Raw genomic sequence first — 17,707 nt, 5'->3', positions numbered from 1 at the left:
CAGTACCGCACAGCTGGATTTCCCGGCATGGTGGGGGTGGGGGCGGTCGGTAAAGACTGCCCGAGTAGCAGGTGACTGTCAGCCAGAACACAGCGTGTGAGAGGGGGCAAGACACGGAACCGCAGCTGGGACTTTGCAGGTGACTTTAGGAATAAGGTACCCTGACTCATTTTAGCCATTCGCTTACAATTGGTTGAACCCAGGGTGCTTAAATTACAAAACCAAGTAACATTCGCAGCTCCATTTTTCTAATTGTACTGATGTCTTTCACTGGCATCAGATTGGGGGTGGGGAGGCAGCTCATTAGTGGAGGCCTGCAATTACATTACTTAATTTTTTTTTAAAAGCCAGATGCGGTGGCACATGCTCAATCCCAGCACTCAGAAGGCAGAGGTATGTAGTGGCATTTCATTTGCATTTTAATAAATAAAACTTTCCTCGGGATTGGGAAAGTAAAACAGCCACACTGGCCAGCCTTACAGACCAGGCAGTGGTGGCACACACCTTTAATCCCAGTAGCCACACTAGTTTACCATAGGAACCAGGCAGTAGTGGTGCACACCTTTAATCCCAGCACTAGAGAGGACTATAAAACGGGAAGAGACAGCTCTCTCAGTCTCATTCTGAGATTCCTGGAGGCAGGATCATCATTTTCAGACTGAGATTGAGGTAAGAGCCATTATTGGCCGTTTTGGTTTTCTGACCTTCAAGTTGAACCCCAAATTCTGTCTCTTAGATTTTATTAATCGTGCTTCAGAGGCAGATTGAGAATTCAAAGCCAGCCTGATCTATAAAGCAAGTTTCGGGACAGCTAGGACTGTTAAACAGAGAAATGGTCAGAATGCAGCGTCTGATTACCTAGAACTGAATTTGTAGGCAGTTGTGAGCCTCATGTGGGTCCTGGGAATTGAACCTGGGTCTCCTAGTAAAGCAGCTAATTTTTAACAGCTGAGCCTTCTTTCCATCCCCTGGAGTCCATTCTTAACACTGAGGGAGGGGCGAGAAAACACACAGTCACACTCTAGACTATAAGGATGAGGGCTCAAACCTCAGTTCTCACCCTGCCAAGCACAGACCACTACTGAACCCTTCTTCATCCAGTCCAAGGGATAATTCAAAAACTATGTTCACAATTATGTTCATTTAATTTTTTTTCTTTTTCTTTTTTTCTTTCTTTCTTTTTTTCTCTTTTGGTTTTACGTGACAGGCTTTCTCTGTGTAACAGCTCTGGCCATCCTGGAACTAACTCTTGTAGACTGGGCGTAGACCAGACCGGCCTCAAACGCACAAAGACCCACCTGTCTCTGCCTCCTGAGTTCATTTAATTCTTTTCTGTCAGCTCACTGACTGTCAAGGTCCGAAAAGTATTTAAATGATGAAATCCAATCCTTTGTGATAGACAGCCTCAGTTCACTCCACCAAGACTTCTCTTTTAGGATTTATTTGCATTTAGGTGTGTGTGTTGTTTGCGTCTGCGGAGGCATCAGAACCCCGCAGTTGGAATTACAGTACAGGCAGTTGTGAGCACCCATGTGGGTGCTTTTTCTGTTAGAGGAGTAATACTCTTATATACTCTTGCTTAACCACTGAGCCATTTTCTTCAGCCTCTCTCACCCCACCTCCACTCCCCAAGACCTCTCGAATCTAGGGTGTGGCCGGAGGACACGTCTCGAAACGTGTCGCCTTTTCCCGGACCTGTACTTATCTAGCCCGGATGCTCTTTGTTAGGGCTTGAGTGCAACCACCACGCGGTGTGTGTGACGTCAGGCTGCAGAGATTCTTCCAGGTGAAACGCTAATGATCATGAAGACCCGCGGATTGATCACAGCCGGCCTTCAGGGCCCCGCTGTGTAGGAAAACACAGAGCACAGTTGGGGGGGGGGGGGTGGACACGACGGAGAGACGCCCGCAGGGGGCGCTGGGCCACGCAGGGCCGCTAGCCTCTCCCAGCCCGAGTCCTGTCGTCAAGCTCCGCCCGCAGCACGAAACCACGCCCACTTCGTTCTCAGGCCACGCCCTCAACCCGGGGTTCAGGGGTTTCCCCCACCCTCGCCCTCGCGGCCTGCAGCAGCGCATGCGCGGAGCGACGGGGTGAGTGCAGCCGGGCCTGGCGGGCAGGGCAGGGAGGGCTCGGGCGGCGGGGGAGGGCGCGGGCGGTCGCCCGGCAGCCCCCTCCGTACCATCACCCGGGCGGGCCTCGGCGGAGCTACGCCGCTGCGTGAGGTGAGGGCCGGCCTGCCGGGGCCTGTGCGCCGAGCGAGGGCCGCGGGGCAAGCGGGGCCTGCCCAGCCGGGTGCGGGTCGGCGGCCGTGGCTCGGGAGGACTCTGCGGCGAGGAGGCCCACGCCGGCCTGCAGGAGGCCGCTCCCCGCGAGCGGGTACCCGGCCCTGCATCCTCAGGGACGGCGGGCCTCGGGAAAGGCCAAATGGGACCAGCACTTTCCGAAAGCCGCTTCAATTCCTGTTATTTGTGACAAGGTCTTGTGTAGCCCAGGCTGAACTTAGAGGCGTGAGCCACAACGCCGAGCTTCAATCAGAATGTGAAAATTCTCTTTTTATGCTTGAAATTATGTGTGTTTATTGTGTGCATGCATGCGCACGTGTGGCACGCGCAAGTGTAGAGGTCAGAGGACAACTTTCAAGAAGTCTGTTCCACCATGTGGGTTCCGGGAATCACTCAGGTTAGGCTTGCCGGTAAGCGCCTTCTGAGCCATCACACCGGTCCTGAAAATACTTACTTTTATGGTAGTGAAAAATAAAAGTAATTTAAACGTCTTGAAAACGCAACGACCCTGTGTTGGGAGCTGGAGAGAACAGCCAATTGGAGCAGGCTCATGATTGCCTGTAACTTCCATCTCCAGGAGATTAGACACCCTCTCTTGTATTACACAATACACACACACACGAAAACAAGGTTTTTAAAAATCCATCTTTGCATTGTGTAGAGACATCTAGAGTTGCATGAAAAGGGAAGCACTACTAGTCAGTGTTTTGAAGATGTCAGGTGCCAAGATGCCTACGTGTGTTACCCGTTTATTTTATTTTTAGGAGATAGTCTTTCAGTGTAGCCTCACCTCAGCCACCTGAGTGCTGGGATGCCAGCTGTGAGCCCCTGAGCTCTGCTGTTGACACGGAAGATGATTTTTTAAGTTTTTAGAGACAGGGTTTCTTTGTGTAGCCCCAACTGTCCTGGAACTTGAGATCCATAGACTAGACTGGCCTTGAATTCACAGGGATCCACCTGTCTTTGCCTCCCAAGTGCTGGGATTAACGGCGTGTGCCACCATGGCCCAGCTATGAAAGATGATTTTTAAAATAAGATTTCACATATTGTGCTCCCAGATTTTTAGGGATGTACACGTAGGCTGCCAGCCAGACTGCCCTTTGCCTGAGAATGGGGTTGGGGCTTTTTAAAGTGGGACTTTTTCTTTCATGTTTTCTCAGAAATGAAGACACAGCCAGGAGTGGTGGTGCATACCTTTGATCCCTGCACTCTGGTGAAGGCAGAGGCAGACCTTTGAGTTGAAACAAGCAAGCAAGCAAACAAATACAACCCCAAATATAGATTAAATTCAGAGTTAACATATGACCACATCCCATCTGTTCATTCTTTTTTGAAACACAATGTACTCCTGACTGGTTCTGGAACTCATTATGTAGACCAGGTTGACCAAGACATCAAAGCTATCCTCTTGTCTCTGCCTCCTGAGGGCTGGGAATAAAGGCGTGCACCACCACACTCAGCAAAATAGAAGGGTTTTGTTTGATATTTTGGGGGTGGTTCTTCCGCCTACCCCAGACAAGGTTGTCTGTGGGCACAGCCCTGGCTGTCCTGGAACCTGTTCTGTAGATTAGCTGGCCTCAAATTCACAAGAGATCTGCCTGCCTCCACCACTGCCACCTGGCCACCTGGCTTTTTTTTTTTTTTAAGCACTACATTATAAACTGGATACATCACCAAAATTTGACTTTTTCTAAGTGAATAGATTTTAGGTGGTTTAATTTTAAATGTCCTGGTTTTCTACAGTGATGTGTGTATTATTGGGGGCAGAGGTTAGTTTCAGGTGATTCACAATCTTTTTGATAGGAGAATTAGTGAGCACAAGTTTATCTGATTTATATTTGATTAAGAAGCTAAATTTCTGGAGCTGGCAAGATGGCTCCGTAAGTAAAGGCGCCTGATGACCTGAGTTCAATCCCCTGGACACTCCACTCCTGTGCTGTGGCAGTTTGCATGTGTGCACACTCCAAATGTCTTTATGAAGACACTTGCATACAAAAAGCCCATACTGTTTGCTTATGTGAAGCTTGATTAGCAGGTTTGGTTGTGAGTGGTCTAATAAGCCTTTGGTGGTGTTCGGTCCTAAGTAGAAGTCAGACTCTCACCTGTCTTCTCTCTCTCTTTACAGGCCAAATCCAACTTGCTATTTTATTTTAAATCATTGTATTTCCATGTTTGGTTTCCCTTTTATGTTCTGAACAATCTGAAATATCCTCTTGACATATTAGTTAATATATATTAAGATGTGGGCTACAAGAAACACTGTCTCTAAAAACAAAAGAAAGCTGTTTATGGTGTTGGGTGAGGCATTTTGTGTATGTATCTAATGTTTCTATAAGAATATGACTGTCAGTTTCCCAGATATCGCTTCCCCCCTCTGACCTGTGGCTAAGAACGTGAGGCAAGATGAACTTGCTGGTGGCGGTATGGAGCAATGAGGGTCCACACACACAGAGTTAATTGACGCCAGCAGTCCCAAGACAAGTGTTCCATCTTTGGTTCTGCTATGTCATAATGGACTTTATCGGAGTTGGTTTCTTCATTGCTTAAAATGAGGTGAGTTTGATAGGGAGCCCTTCTGTGTTCCTCGTGGGACTGTTGGGAAGATGACTTAAGTGAGAAGAATGTGCTTCAGACATGGGAACTGCACATGTGTTCATTGTTCATTGTGTGATCATGTGACATGCAGCACAGTGACTAACCTAGTAGTGTGTGCCTCTCGGGCAATGACTCCAGAGGCCAGGGCAGGACCACCATAAGTGGAGTCTTAGGACTAGACAGGACTACGTAGGCGCTGTCTCAAGAAACTCACAGGGAAAAAGTGGAGAGAGAAAAGCAGCATGTAGGTGCTCCCTCCCTGCACCAATGGACAGATGTTAAGCTGAGATGGGAGAATGGGAGAAGGAGCTTGGATATTTTGACATTTTTCTTGGTTTTTTTTCTAGACAGTTTCTCTGTGTAATAGCTCTGGCTGGCCTACAGCACATTAAGTAGACCATGCTGGCCTTGAACTCAGAGAGCTGCTGGGATTAAAGGTGTGGACTACCACAACCAGCCATTTGTGACCGACTTTCCTTCCTTCCTTCCTTCTTTTTATTAATTTTTTGTTGTTGTTGTTTTTTGTTTTTCGAGACAGGGTTTCTCTGTAGCTTTGGAACCTATCCTGAAACTCACTCTGTAGACCAAGCTGGCCTTGAACTAACTCGCAGAGATCCACCTGTCTCTGTCTCCTGAGTGCTGTAATGGAGTAAGTCACAAAACAAAACAATCCCACACCAACTTGGAATTAAGATTAATAAAAGGGTTATTTATTTAAAAGGAAAAAACTTACAGATCACCGTCCTAGACAACAGCCTCCTGCACGACCAGGAAAGGCGTCTGATAGCCAGGAGCGGAATTGGAAGCAAGGAGAGAGAGAGAGAGAGAGAGAGAGAGAGAGAGAGAGAGGGAGGGAGGGAGGGAGGGAGGGAGGGAGGGAGGGCCGGCTGCCTTGGCCTATTTTTAAAGTGAAAGATACCACACCCCAGTGGGCTGGTATCTCAAAGGCTATTGGCTGAAGGAGCAAAAGTAGCTCCCACAGCAGCGCTGGGATTAAAGGCGTGCTCCGCTGCCGCCACCACCTGGCCATTTGTGATTTTTCTAATGACTGAATAAATTAATGCAGACTTACACTGTGATTTTGATGTCAAGATACAGCTGTGGCTATAACTATAAAATTTTTTAAAGAAATATGAAAATTTTACATATAATTGGGTATTTAGCCAGGTGATGGTGGCACATGCCTTTAATCCCAGCACTCGGGAGGCAGAGGCAGGTGGATCTCTGTGAGTTCAAGGCCAACCTGGTCTACAAGAGCTAGTTCAGGGACAGGCTCCAAAGCTACAGAGAAACCCTGTCTCGAAAACCACGCCTCCCCCCCTCCCAAATTGGGTATTTATCAATATATGCAATTGTTATGAGTTTAAAAAGCATAAATATTATGTCTGAGTTCATTTTTTCTGTGGCTAATTTAAGATGTGGAAGCATTTTACCCATGAGCTACGGCTCATTCAGTAATGCTATTGCTTATGACTGTTGGTCTCTTTTACTTGTAGGTATTTTTTGCCGTCTGTGGAAATTTGCCTGTAATTCATTTTTCTTGCTGCAGTATTGATAATTATACCAAGTAAGTGGAATACAGCTGAACTAATTAGTAAATTTTCTAATGGTTCATGGGAATTTAGTTGTTTGGTGGCTGCCACACTTCTCAGTAGAATGTTGAATATGACATCATAATCATTATTAAGATTTTTTTCTTTCTTGAAAATTACTTATATTCCAAGATTCTGTATAACCCATCTTTTTTTTTTCTGGAAGCCATTGTGTTAATAGACTCACAACTATATTTTTAAAGGAAAGATATTCATATTTAACTTGAAATCTGTAGAAATGTTATATGCCTAAAGATATAATGGCTTGGGGGGGTAAGTAGAGGGGGGAGGCAGTGGTATGTGTATTTGATTGACAGGGTCTCGCTTTGTAACCATGGCTGGTCTGGAACTCTTTATGTAGACCAATATAGTCTCAGACGATTTTCAATAGAGAGAGGCATTGTGCAGTGTTGTTCTTGTGATACCTATTTTCATGTTCCACACAGATTTCTTTATAAAATATTTTATATGAATGGATGTCTTGTACCACATACATTCTTGGTACCCTTGGAGGCCACAGAAGGGAGTCACGGTCCCTGAGATTCAAATTACAGATAGTAGTGAGCTGCCACATGGGTGCTGGAAATTGAACCCAGGTCCTCTGGAAGAGTAGCCAGTCTTCTTAGAAAACTGCTGAGCCATTTCTCCACCCCTCCCCCCACATTTCTTATTGCTAATAAATTCTTTGGCTCAAAAGAATTTATACAATAATATTAGTTATTGTACCATGTCTGAATGTTTTTCATTTTTTAGATTGAAAAGATATGAATGAATATCCTAAAAAAAGAAAAAGGAAGACTTTACATCCTTCTCGTTATTCAGGTTAGTGTATAATTATTATTTTCAAAAGAGTAATGGATTAACTTCCGTGTAGTGGTTATTCCCATCTATTTGCATAAATGATAAGATGCTGTCTGGACCATTTTCCCGTATGTCTTGTAGATGGAGTCTACAGGGTGCTTTACCTTTGACGTTTTAGAGTTCCCAGCTTACTCCTCACGTATCATCCAGAGTCACAAACTGTGCTTAAGGTGCAGCAATAACTTTTGCAGAAAATACTGAGGGGAAAAAAGCTTTATCTTGAACACTTTTTGGAACTGTGACCTTTATATTATGTGTCTTGCATGTTTATCGGCGTGTGTATGTGGTACCATGTACGTGCCTGTTGCCTACAGAAGTCAGAAGAGGGTGTTGGATCCCCTGGAAGTACATTATGGTTGTGAACCATAATGGAGGAACTAGAACTGAACCCAGGTCCTCTGCAAGAGCAACCCAAGTGCTCTTCTTAGTCACTGAGTCATCTCTCTATATCCCCAATTTTTATCTTGATTGTGTAATTTGTGATAGAGGTTGGTTCTGCTCTTTTACCATAAGAGGTCTGGGCTGGGGGTATAGCTCAGTGTATACATGAAGCCCTGGTTTCGCCTCATCCCATCACTTGAGAGATGGAGGCAGGACAGATCCAGAGTGAGGTCAGCTTGGGCCACATGAGATCCAATCACAAAAAAAGGAAAATGAGATCACTGGTAGTGCATGCCTTTAAGCCTAGCACTCCAGGCCAGCCTGGTCTATAGAGCAGAGTTCCAAGACAGCCAAGGTCACACAAAGAAATCCTGTCATAAAAAAACAAAGAAAGAAGATCATCTTTGTGACTATCTCTAGCACACATACTTGATACAGCATACCCATTAGCTTACTCCTTGCACATGTCCTTTATGGGGAAAGTGAGCTTGGTCTATTGTTTATTTATTGATGCTTACCAGGCAGTGTTTGGAATGACTGGTATTCAGAAGCTCTCTCTGCTCCTGAGACTAGTTCTCCTCATGTATTACGCTTTCTTGGCACCTAGGTGGCATGGCATGCCTTCTTAGTAGTTCATGGTAGCTAATTCACTGTTTTAATCCTTAACACAGCATTTATTATACATGTATATTTTGTGAGATTCAAACTTTAGGCAAATGTTTCCTTGTATATGTTTCAAGGTACATTTATTTTTGTGTATGAGTGTTTTGCCAACATGTTTATATATGCACCATAAGCCTGGTGCTGGTGGAGGCTTGAAGGTGTTAGATCCCCTGGAGCTGAGTTACAGTTGTGAGCCACCATGTGGGTGCTGTAAACTGAACCTGGCAACAGAGTATCTGAGCCATCTCTCCAGCCCCTGTTTGTAAAGGTTCCATTATAGAATTAAAGCCTTGCTGATCCACCATGGGTGTGCAGCAGTCACTCAGCTTCTTAAGCGTTACTACAGTTTAGTCTATGGCTCTTTTTTAAAGCCAAACGCCAGTGTCTGATCTAAAGTGTAAAACTGAGGAACACACTACATTTTTCCTATTGAAACTCATTAAAATCATGAAAATACAGACTAGGGCTATAGGCAGAGGGCTTGCCTGGTATGTGTAAGGCACTGGGTTCAGTCTTTAACATAGCGGGGAAATAGACAAAAAAATATGTCAGACTAGCTCATGCATCTGGGCACTAAGCTGGGAATTGTCTTCATTTTGTTTTACATTCAGATTCTTCTGGAATAAACAGAATCACAGATGGAGTCAGTGGAATCTTTTCTGATCATTGTTACAGTGTCTGCTCTATGAGACAGCCTGACTTAAAATACTTTGACAACAAAGGTAAGGCCTGTATCTTCCAGAGTACTCGGTGTAACTCGCTTTGACGGGACCTAGGGATGCCCCTGTGGGTAAGAACTGATTCCTCTGTAGTACTGCAAAAAACAGAAGCCCAAAGAGCAACAAGGCTGTCTTTGCATGTTTTCCTTTTGGAATTATCTGAAAAGGTAGTTTGAAATGTGGGTTTATAGTTCCAAGGCAGGCAAAGATTTTAATTGTTATAATATCAGAAAAAAGTTTTTTTTTAAATAAGTAACTTTCATTTTTAAGCAAACTTTTAATTTCTTTTATTTGGCTAAGAGTTGATCCAAAGCCAGAGTGACTAGAAGTGGAGTTGGAGTCAAGTGTCTTCTCAGTCTGGAGTGCTGAGAGAGGGAAGGGTCAAGAGCAGCTGTTAGGTATTTTTCAGTCTCAAATTCTCTGATGCCCCTCTTTTCTAGAGCATTGGTAAATGATAAGAAATGCGCACTTTTCTTTCTCTGCACTCACTGCTGCTCCTTAGCAGTGTGAGCCCACACCTGGCTCAGTACAGACTCTCATGCTCGCATACAAAGGTGCTCACGCATCTGCATCTGTATAGTTACTAGAACTGTTTCAGGCAGTTGTGAGGCCTAAAAGAAGCAACTAGTAGCAGTGAGCATATTTTGTGTTCAGGTCTTGGTTTAAAATACCAACGAACTAAAGCCCCTGTAGCCATGGCTGGCTCCAGATCTGGGGAGGAGATAGACAGGATGAGTTTGGAATATCTTGTAGTGCTGGAAAATAGGAAGTATTGAAAAACAGCAACACACACAGTACGGATGAGCTGAAGGCACTCTTGAGGCCTAGGTGGAGCTCAGGTGACAGAGAGATTGCCTAGCACACATGAGCCTCTGGCTTCCACCCAAGCATTGAAGACAAAAGGAAAGCTTCCAATAGCCAAAGCTGAAATAATTTGAGAAACATGAATCTATACTGCTATAGATGATCATGCATATATAGGGGTAGAAAAGAAAAATTGCCTGCACAAAAGAACCCCCCCCTTTTTTTTTTTTCAAGACAAGTTTCCCTGTGTAGCCACGACTATCCTGGAGTGCTGTAGACCAGGCTGGCCTTGAACTCAAGAGATCAGCCTGCCTCTGCCTCCTGAGTGCTGGGATTAAAGGTGTGAACCATAACCACCTGGCATGAATTCCTCCCTTAAGGAGATGGAACCCAACTTTCCACCTCTTGGTGTAGGCATCACAGTGACGTTCAGAGAGGAGAGTATGGGAGGACAAAGACATTTTCACAGCACAGAAACCAGGTGCCACACTGACCAGGTCAGGAGGGTAGCTCAGCAGTTATGTGCATTCTGGAAGGGATGGTAGGCAGGTCTGCCTTCCAGGATCTCATAATTCCAATCTAATCATGAAAAAAAGAAATAGATAAGTTCCATTAGTAGAGCATTCTACAAAATGGCTGACAATAGTCCTTAAGACAGTCAATTTTCAGTCACCTAGAAAGATATGACTAAATGTATGTGGGATCCAAAAGGACATTGGGTAAAAACAAAGTAAGTCTGGATGAAAGTATGGGCTTCAGTTAGTAATAATATATCAGTATCAGTGGCCATATATCAATCATTAATTGCAACAAATGCCCCATACTAGTGTAAATAATTAATAGTGGAAATGTTGTGATATGTTAGGAGTACTTTACACTGTTTTCATGATTTTCCCCCTAAGTTTAAAATTGTTCTTTTACAAAATTGTTTTTTAAAAACACACACACATATATACTGCCATCCAGTGTTCTCTATTGACCCTTAGATCATGCTAACTGGGAGGGAACAAGGCTGAACTGAAGGAATGATTCATTCTCGTTCCTTCGGAAATTCAGAGTGTATTCCAGTAAGTTGGGCGTATAAACAAGGCAGTGGATTATTCTGGTATATTCTCAGTGTCTGTAGGGATCTGCAATAGGCAATATGTCCTTTCATGGCTAAGTCTGCTGTTCCTATTGGTGTTAAGTATTTTGTGATGGTTAATGCTTTGATATAAAATGTTTTTCCAAATTCTTTTTACAGATGATGATTCTGATCCTGAGACATCAAATGACTTGCCCAAATTTACAGATGGAACCAAGGCCAGAAACAGGAATCAGAACTACCTTGTTCCCAGCCCTGTGCTTAGAATTCTAGACCACACTGTCTTTTCCACAGGTTAGGGGAACTCATTACCTAATAGCACTTATTGTATGCTGTACAGAGCAGGTAAAAGCAGTGCATGCTGTAACTACTGTTCACACAGTTGTTTCTAATGGGACTTAGCACAGTGCTACAGTACTGGGACAACTGGTTCTGAAGGGCTTAGTGCAGTGGGACAGTGGTGTCTAATTGGGTGTGCTGTGTACAGTACTACAACAGCGGGCTTCCTCTGTTTCAGAAAAGTCTGCTGATGTGGAAATCTGTGATGAAGAATGTGATTCACCTGAGTCCGTGCCTCAGCACACTCAAGAGGAGAGCCCTATAGAGGTTCACACTTCAGAAGATGTCCCAATTGCTGTAGAAGTTCATGCCATTTCTGAAGATTATGATATAGAGACAGAGAACAATTCCTCCGAGAGCCTCCAAGACCAGACTGATGAAGAACCACCAGCTAAACTCTGTAAAATACTTGACAAGAGCCAAGCTTTGAATGTGACTGCCCAACAGAAGTGGCCTTTACTGAGAGCCAACAGCAGTGGCCTCTACAAGTGTGAACTTTGTGAATTCAACAGTAAATACTTTTCTGACCTAAAGCAGCATATGATCCTGAAACACAAGCGCACTGATTCGAATGTGTGTCGAGTGTGTAAGGAAAGCTTTTCTACCAATATGCTTCTCATTGAGCATGCCAAACTTCATGAAGAAGACCCCTACATCTGTAAGTACTGTGACTATAAGACAGTGATCTTTGAGAACCTCAGCCAGCACATTGCGGACACCCACTTCAGCGACCACCTTTACTGGTGCGAGCAGTGTGACATGCAGTTCTCCTCAAGCAGTGAGCTCTACCTGCACTTCCAGGAGCACAGCCGTGACGAGCAGTACCTGTGCCAGTTCTGTGAGCACGAGACAGGCGACCCCGAGGACCTGCACAGCCACGTGGTCAATGAGCATGCTCGAAGACTGATAGAGCTCAGTGACAAGTGCAGCGGTGGTGGGCACGGGCAGTGCAGCCTTTTAAGCAAGATCACCTTTGACAAATGCAAGAACTTCTTCGTGTGTCAAGTATGTGGATTTCGTAGCAGACTTCACACAAACGTGAACAGACACGTTGCTATCGAGCATACTAAAATCTTCCCCCACGTTTGTGATGACTGTGGGAAGGGCTTTTCCAGCATGTTAGAATATTGCAAGCATCTAAATTCACATTTATCTGAAGGGATTTATTTATGCCAATATTGTGAATATTCAACAGGACAAATTGAAGATCTTAAAATTCATCTTGATTTCAAGCATTCAGCTGACTTGCCTCATAAATGCACTGACTGCCTGATGAGGTTTGGGAATGAAAGGGAATTAATCAGTCACCTTCCAGTCCATGAGACTACCTGACTGTTACCTTTACATAATGTTTATGTAAAATAATATTTTTTTTAATATTAAAATGGGTGATCTGAAACATACCTTGTATAATTTGCCTTTGACAAGTTTTCTGGCTGTTTTCTGGCATTACTGCATTTTTCAGTATATAATTATATTTAATGGAGGTGTTTTCAATTGCATGACAGTCTGTAGTTGTCACTTTTGATGACTATTTTCCAGTTTCTTGCCTATGCTTTCAAGTTCCTGAATGCAAACAAAGGTGCTGAAGAAACAGACCACAGTTTTCTTTCTTTACCACAGGAGCTGCCGTCTTGTCTTTAAAACTGAAGACCACCTTCTATGAAGTCTAACTTCTGCACTACCAGAGTTAGGGCACAGAGCATATATGTGTAGTGTGGTGTTTAGATTTAATGCGGGATGTTTACCTGTATGTAAGCACACCAGATGTGCAGTATCCATGGAGGCCCGAGGAGGGCATCAGATCCCCTGGAACTGAAGTTAGTAACTGCTATAACTGGGTTGAGACGAGGCTTCACTCTGTAGCCCAAGCTGGGTTCCAGCTGTCAAAATCCCGCCTCAGCCTCTCAGTGCTGGGGAGGCAGGCTTTAAACACCACACCAACAAACATTTCTAAAGCCTCTGCTTAAGTTGAAGGATGTAAACAGAGCTGGGAATGTGTGAAACTAAGCATGTAACCACCTCACACTCCTTCATAACCAACTGGCACTTTAATCTTCATCGAAGTGCCTGTTACCAGAGCTCCTAGCATTTCATCCTCAGTCATAATCCTACGAAGTCATGGCCCAACTTGTGGCAAAAATGTATGGATTGAGAAGACCCACTGAAGTATTGGCATAGTTAGGTTCTGGTGTAATGTACTGCTGAGTCTGTCTGCATCCTAGTGGCTGCTGTCACCACTGCAGAGCGGCTGCTGTAACCACTGCAGAGCGGCTGCTGTAACCACTGCAGCGCGGCTGCTGTAACCACTGCAGAGCAGTTCTCAGCTCTGGCACCACTGGCAGCGGTGTTCCTCCTGAGGACCACTGAGGAAGGATCCAACCCTAGCTTCTCAGCTTGTCAGTGACCATCTGTGCCAGAGTGTTCTGACTTGCCTGTCCCACATCTCCATGTCTCTATTGGATCACCAATCATATAGCCAGTCCTACCAAGCTCACTGAAGATGGGTCTGGGCCAGGGTGTGGTGGCACACAGTGGCAACCCAAGCACTCTGGAGATAGAGGTTTAGACAGCAGGAGCTCAAGGCTTTCAGATACAGCACACTGCTTTTTTATTATTTATTTTTATTATTTTATGTATATGAGTGTTTTGCTTGCATGTACAGCTGTACACCACATGCATGCTTGGTTCCTGAGGAGGTGGTGAGCCTCTATGTGGGTGCTAGGAATCAAGCCTGGGTCTTTGGCAACAGGTGCTCTTAACCACTGAGCCAACTCTCCAGCCCCACAAGCACAGGAGACTAAGGTAGAAAAACAGCATTCAGGACCAGCCTGAGCCATAAAATAAAATACCATCTCAACCAAAAACATAACACTATTTGATAATGGATAACTCAATGAATAGTCTCACAATTCAGCATCTATTTCTATTATGCATGCCTGCATTTCTAGAACTCACTTCTGATTATAACATTCCTGGTAGGGTTTTCCAGTTAACTATCTCCTAAAGCTTGAAATCTTAGCAGTTTAAATTTCTTGTAAAATAGCAAGCTGTCAAAGAGTCAAGGTCGTACCACCCAGGAGTGGAATCCAGGTCTTCACACTTCACTGAGTGAACTTTGTCCTTGTGCTGTTTTCACAACTTCACACCTTAGATTCTTGGTAATTCTGCTGTTTATGCTTGCTAGGAAACATCTAGTTCAAGGGGGCTGGCTTTCAGGAAGCAGACCTGAATAATTATTTTTAAGTCAGTATTTTCATTGGTAGCAATCATGGACGAGAACAAGCTAATTGCCATTCAGTTTCACATTTTTTTGATGAGGCCAGCATGAAACCAGATCCCCTTGAGTTCACAGGCCTTAAGCTGCTGGTGTAGTTGACCTATGCGTTTAGCTCAATGATCTCTGGGAAAACATACCCAGGTAAAGAGAAAATTTTCAGAACTGGCAAGATGGTTTAGTGGATAAAGGCTCCTGAGTGTGGCAAACTGAGTCTGGTCCCCAGGACCTATGTAGTGGAAGAGAACCAACCTGTTCTCTAACACACTTGCCCACACAAAAATGTAATTAAAAAAAAAATGGAGAACATTGAAGACACCTAATGTCTTGACTTCTGGACACACAGAGAAAATTTCCTACTAGATTCTCCCCTTTAGAAGCAGGCGTTTCCATTGTCCTGGGATAGTTTCCACACACGTGTCCACTCCCACGGCTCTTCGCTCTTCACCACTAGTCCTCTCATCCAGACAGCGGTTGTTTACAGGACCACGGGGGAGGGCTTTACAGTTAAGGTAAGGGACAACCCTGAAGAAAACGTTTTTCCCACCTCATTAACCATTAACTGCTTATAGATCCTGAAAAGGAAAGGTAGGGCCCCCTCTAGCACTCCGCATTCTGTACTCTTGGGGTTTAACCACATTCCAGTCAGAGCAGTCTCTGATGGAAATGTCTTGAACACTAGTCTCGGCAGGAGAACAGCAGCAGTGAGTGCCTGTTTTTAAATGTCATCTTGAACTGAGTTATTACTTGTGAGGTTCCAAAGCATTTTCCAGTCCTCCCAAAGTTGAAAATAGTTGTGCACTATTCAAAGCCTTTCCTGTGTATAAATTTGCTATGTCATTTGAAATAATCTTTTCTAGACTTCTCTAAATGTACTCATCACACATTAGCTTCTTCCCAGGGATCTCTGGCATCTCAGGTGATGGTTTCTGAACTGTTATGAGAAAAATAGATAGGCTTTGAGAAAATAACACTATTCCTAATTTCACTTTTTTGTTGTTTTTCGAGACAGGGTTTCTCCATTCTCCGTGTAGCCCTAGCTATCCTGGAACTCACTCTGTAGACCAGGGGCTGGCCTTGAACTCAGAGACCTGCCTGCCTCTGCCTCCTGAGTGCTGGGATTAAAGGCATGCACCACCACCACCTGGCAGAATTTTTTTCTTAAGTGCTTTGGGTCAAACGTAGGCCAAGCAAGTGTACTCCCATTGAGCTACATGCACAACCCTCTTAGTTTTCGGAACTGGACCGCTCTGTGAGTCCAGACTGGCCTTGAACTTTATGCTTCTGCCTCCCAGCCCTCAGAGGCTTGTACGACCACAAGCACAGTTTTAATGACTAAAATGCAGCATATTGGAGTGAGGATGTAGCTCAGTTTGCATGTGAAACCTTGGCTTTGAGCTCTAGAACCAAATAAACCAGGTGTGGTAGTACACATCTGAGTGATTCAACACCCAAGAGGCTAACACAGGAGGACAGCAGTTCAAAGTCAACCCCAACAATGTAGGGGATTCAGGGTCAGCCTGATTACAAGACCCATTGTTAAATACCATGTTACATAAATCTGAAAATTCTAATTAAAAATCAACCACAATCCTGTTGGAAAATGAGTTCAAGAAAAACATCAATACTTGCCCTGCGCTCGGCCTCGCCTGCAAGAACCACGCGGGACACAGGATCCTTCTGCAGAAAAGCTTTATGTCTCTTGGGAGCTAGAGCATAAGCCACATGGCGGAGACCCAGATAAGATGGAACCCATCCCTTATATATGAAACAGTCCTAGCTTCGGACGTGTCACTCTTGGATTGGTCAACTGCTCCCAGTCCCAGGTGATACTTTGGGAGTAGTGGAAAGTTACCAACACGTGTGAGCTTTCTAGCTCACCTGGCGGTGCAGCGCCATCTATGGTGGAGAGTGTGGTTGCGGCCTTCTACAAATACTTCTTTTTTTTTTTTTTTTTTGGATTTTTCGAGACAGGGTTTCTCTGTAGTTTTTGGTGCCTGTCCTGGAACTAGCTCTTGTAGACCAGGCTGGCCTCGAACTCACAGGGATTCGCCTGCCTCTGCCTCCCGAGTGCTGGGATTAAAGGCGTGCGCCACCACCGCCCGGCTACATCAATACTTCTTTAAGATTTAAGTTTAACAGTTCAGACTGTTGGACCCTAGATTCCAAACACGGAGGAGGAGTTGCCCGAGACTATCTCTCACCAACACAGCTGATGTAAAAGTATGAGGATTTTATTAATTCTGTCAGGACAGGGTCTTCCAGCATTTGGGAGGCTAGGAAAGACCCTGAATAGCTGGTACAGGCTACTTTTAAAGGGAAAACCACAGAAGGATGGAGGGGGGTATCTGGGTGTTGTTCTTTAACTATTATGATTGGCTTATTCAAAAGGGCTGTTACCAATAATTGGCTGGAGAGTGGTTGCCAGATCAGATAAGGTAAGGGGAAACTTCTGAGGGTCACTTTGCCCCTTCCCAGGGACTAAGTCAAAACATCAGTAACTGAGTCAACACCTAAGGGTTATTTTGCCCCTATTCAGGGAGATGGAAAGTTCCCAACATCTCAGTACGTGCATGCATAGCTGTTATGTCCTTGGTTCCCAGGGGAGGAGGGGAAGTACTGAGAGGGTTCAGATATGGCTTCAGAATTGTCTTAAAGTTTTACAAGACCAACTATTGATCTTAGTGGAGAAGTAAATGTGGTTCATTGGCAAAGTTTCCCATTAACAGTGTGTGGGGAGACAAGTGCCTTTGAAACGGGTTTTCAAAGTGCTGTAGCCCAGGCTGGACTCCAGCTGGAGACTCCTCTGCAGCCTCTTATCGTGACCCAGTTCCTTTATTTACTTGTGTTTGTTCCAGATCAAGTCCAGGATGTCTTTGGGAAGCAAGGAACCTGCAGGCCCAGCCCTCTGAATCCTCTGTTAGCCTGCTCAGCAGAGTGAGCCAGGGAATTTTCTCTTCACAGTTCTCGACTTACAGAAATCTTGAATCTAATAGCAAGATGCACATGATTCCAGCATGACATGCAAGTTCACAAAGTCAAAAGCAGTTACCTAACTTTAAATTTTATATAAGGTTATGTTGTAAGTCTGAACACTAAGATTTGTAAG

At 44.6% G+C, this 17,707-nt stretch overlaps 2 protein-coding genes across 7 annotated transcripts in view; one reads left to right on the top strand and one right to left on the bottom strand.

The window, feature by feature from the left end:
- Kcnmb3 (potassium calcium-activated channel subfamily M regulatory beta subunit 3) overlaps positions 1-17,707 on the bottom strand; it is a 74,359-nt gene that overhangs the window by 41,146 nt on the left and 15,506 nt on the right. The window contains exons 3-4 of one of the 3 annotated variants that reach the window (XR_014999290.2): positions 10,393-10,477; positions 9,096-9,459 (exon numbers count right to left, since the gene is read on the bottom strand). The exons of 1 other annotated variant lie outside the window; for it this stretch is intronic. The gene's annotated coding sequence lies outside the window, so the exon portion shown is untranslated. Of the gene's footprint in view, positions 1-9,095; positions 9,460-10,137; positions 10,478-17,707 lie in introns of those variants that run through there. One more of the 3 variants, XR_014999289.2, reaches the window with a different exon arrangement.
- Znf639 (zinc finger protein 639) lies at positions 1,967-12,724 on the top strand. 4 transcript variants are annotated; one of them, XM_087899564.1, is made up of 8 exons: positions 2,108-2,223; positions 4,634-4,836; positions 5,417-5,527; positions 6,375-6,445; positions 7,224-7,292; positions 8,987-9,097; positions 11,142-11,276; positions 11,500-12,724. In XM_087899564.1, exons 5-8 carry the CDS (start codon positions 7,235-7,237, stop codon positions 12,651-12,653), a joined length of 1,458 nt encoding a protein of 485 aa, XP_087755690.1. In that variant the 5' UTR covers positions 2,108-2,223; positions 4,634-4,836; positions 5,417-5,527; positions 6,375-6,445; positions 7,224-7,234; the 3' UTR covers positions 12,654-12,724. The 4 variants fall into 4 exon arrangements, with proteins under 4 accessions (XP_087755688.1, XP_087755690.1, XP_048285905.1 ...); XM_087899562.1 differs by lacking the exons at positions 2,108-2,223; positions 5,417-5,527 and adding an exon at positions 1,967-2,091; XM_048429948.3 differs by lacking the exon at positions 5,417-5,527.

This window comes from Myodes glareolus, chromosome 20 (genome assembly GCF_982192425.1).
Source record: "Myodes glareolus chromosome 20, mMyoGla1.1, whole genome shotgun sequence".
Classification (NCBI taxonomy): domain Eukaryota; kingdom Metazoa; phylum Chordata; class Mammalia; order Rodentia; family Cricetidae; genus Myodes; species Myodes glareolus.
Note: the sequence above shows the minus strand (reverse complement) of the source record. Positions and strands in the feature narration are given on the sequence as shown.

Coding starts and splice junctions, on each gene's coding strand:
- Znf639 (XM_087899562.1), top strand. CDS start 7,235: ATGAATGAATATCCTAAAAAAAGAAAAAGGAAGACTTTACATCCTTCT. Junction 7,293..8,986: donor ACATCCTTCTCGTTATTCAG/GTTAGTGTATAA, acceptor TTTTACATTCAG/ATTCTTCTGGAATAAACAGA. Junction 9,098..11,141: donor AAAATACTTTGACAACAAAG/GTAAGGCCTGTA, acceptor TTCTTTTTACAG/ATGATGATTCTGATCCTGAG.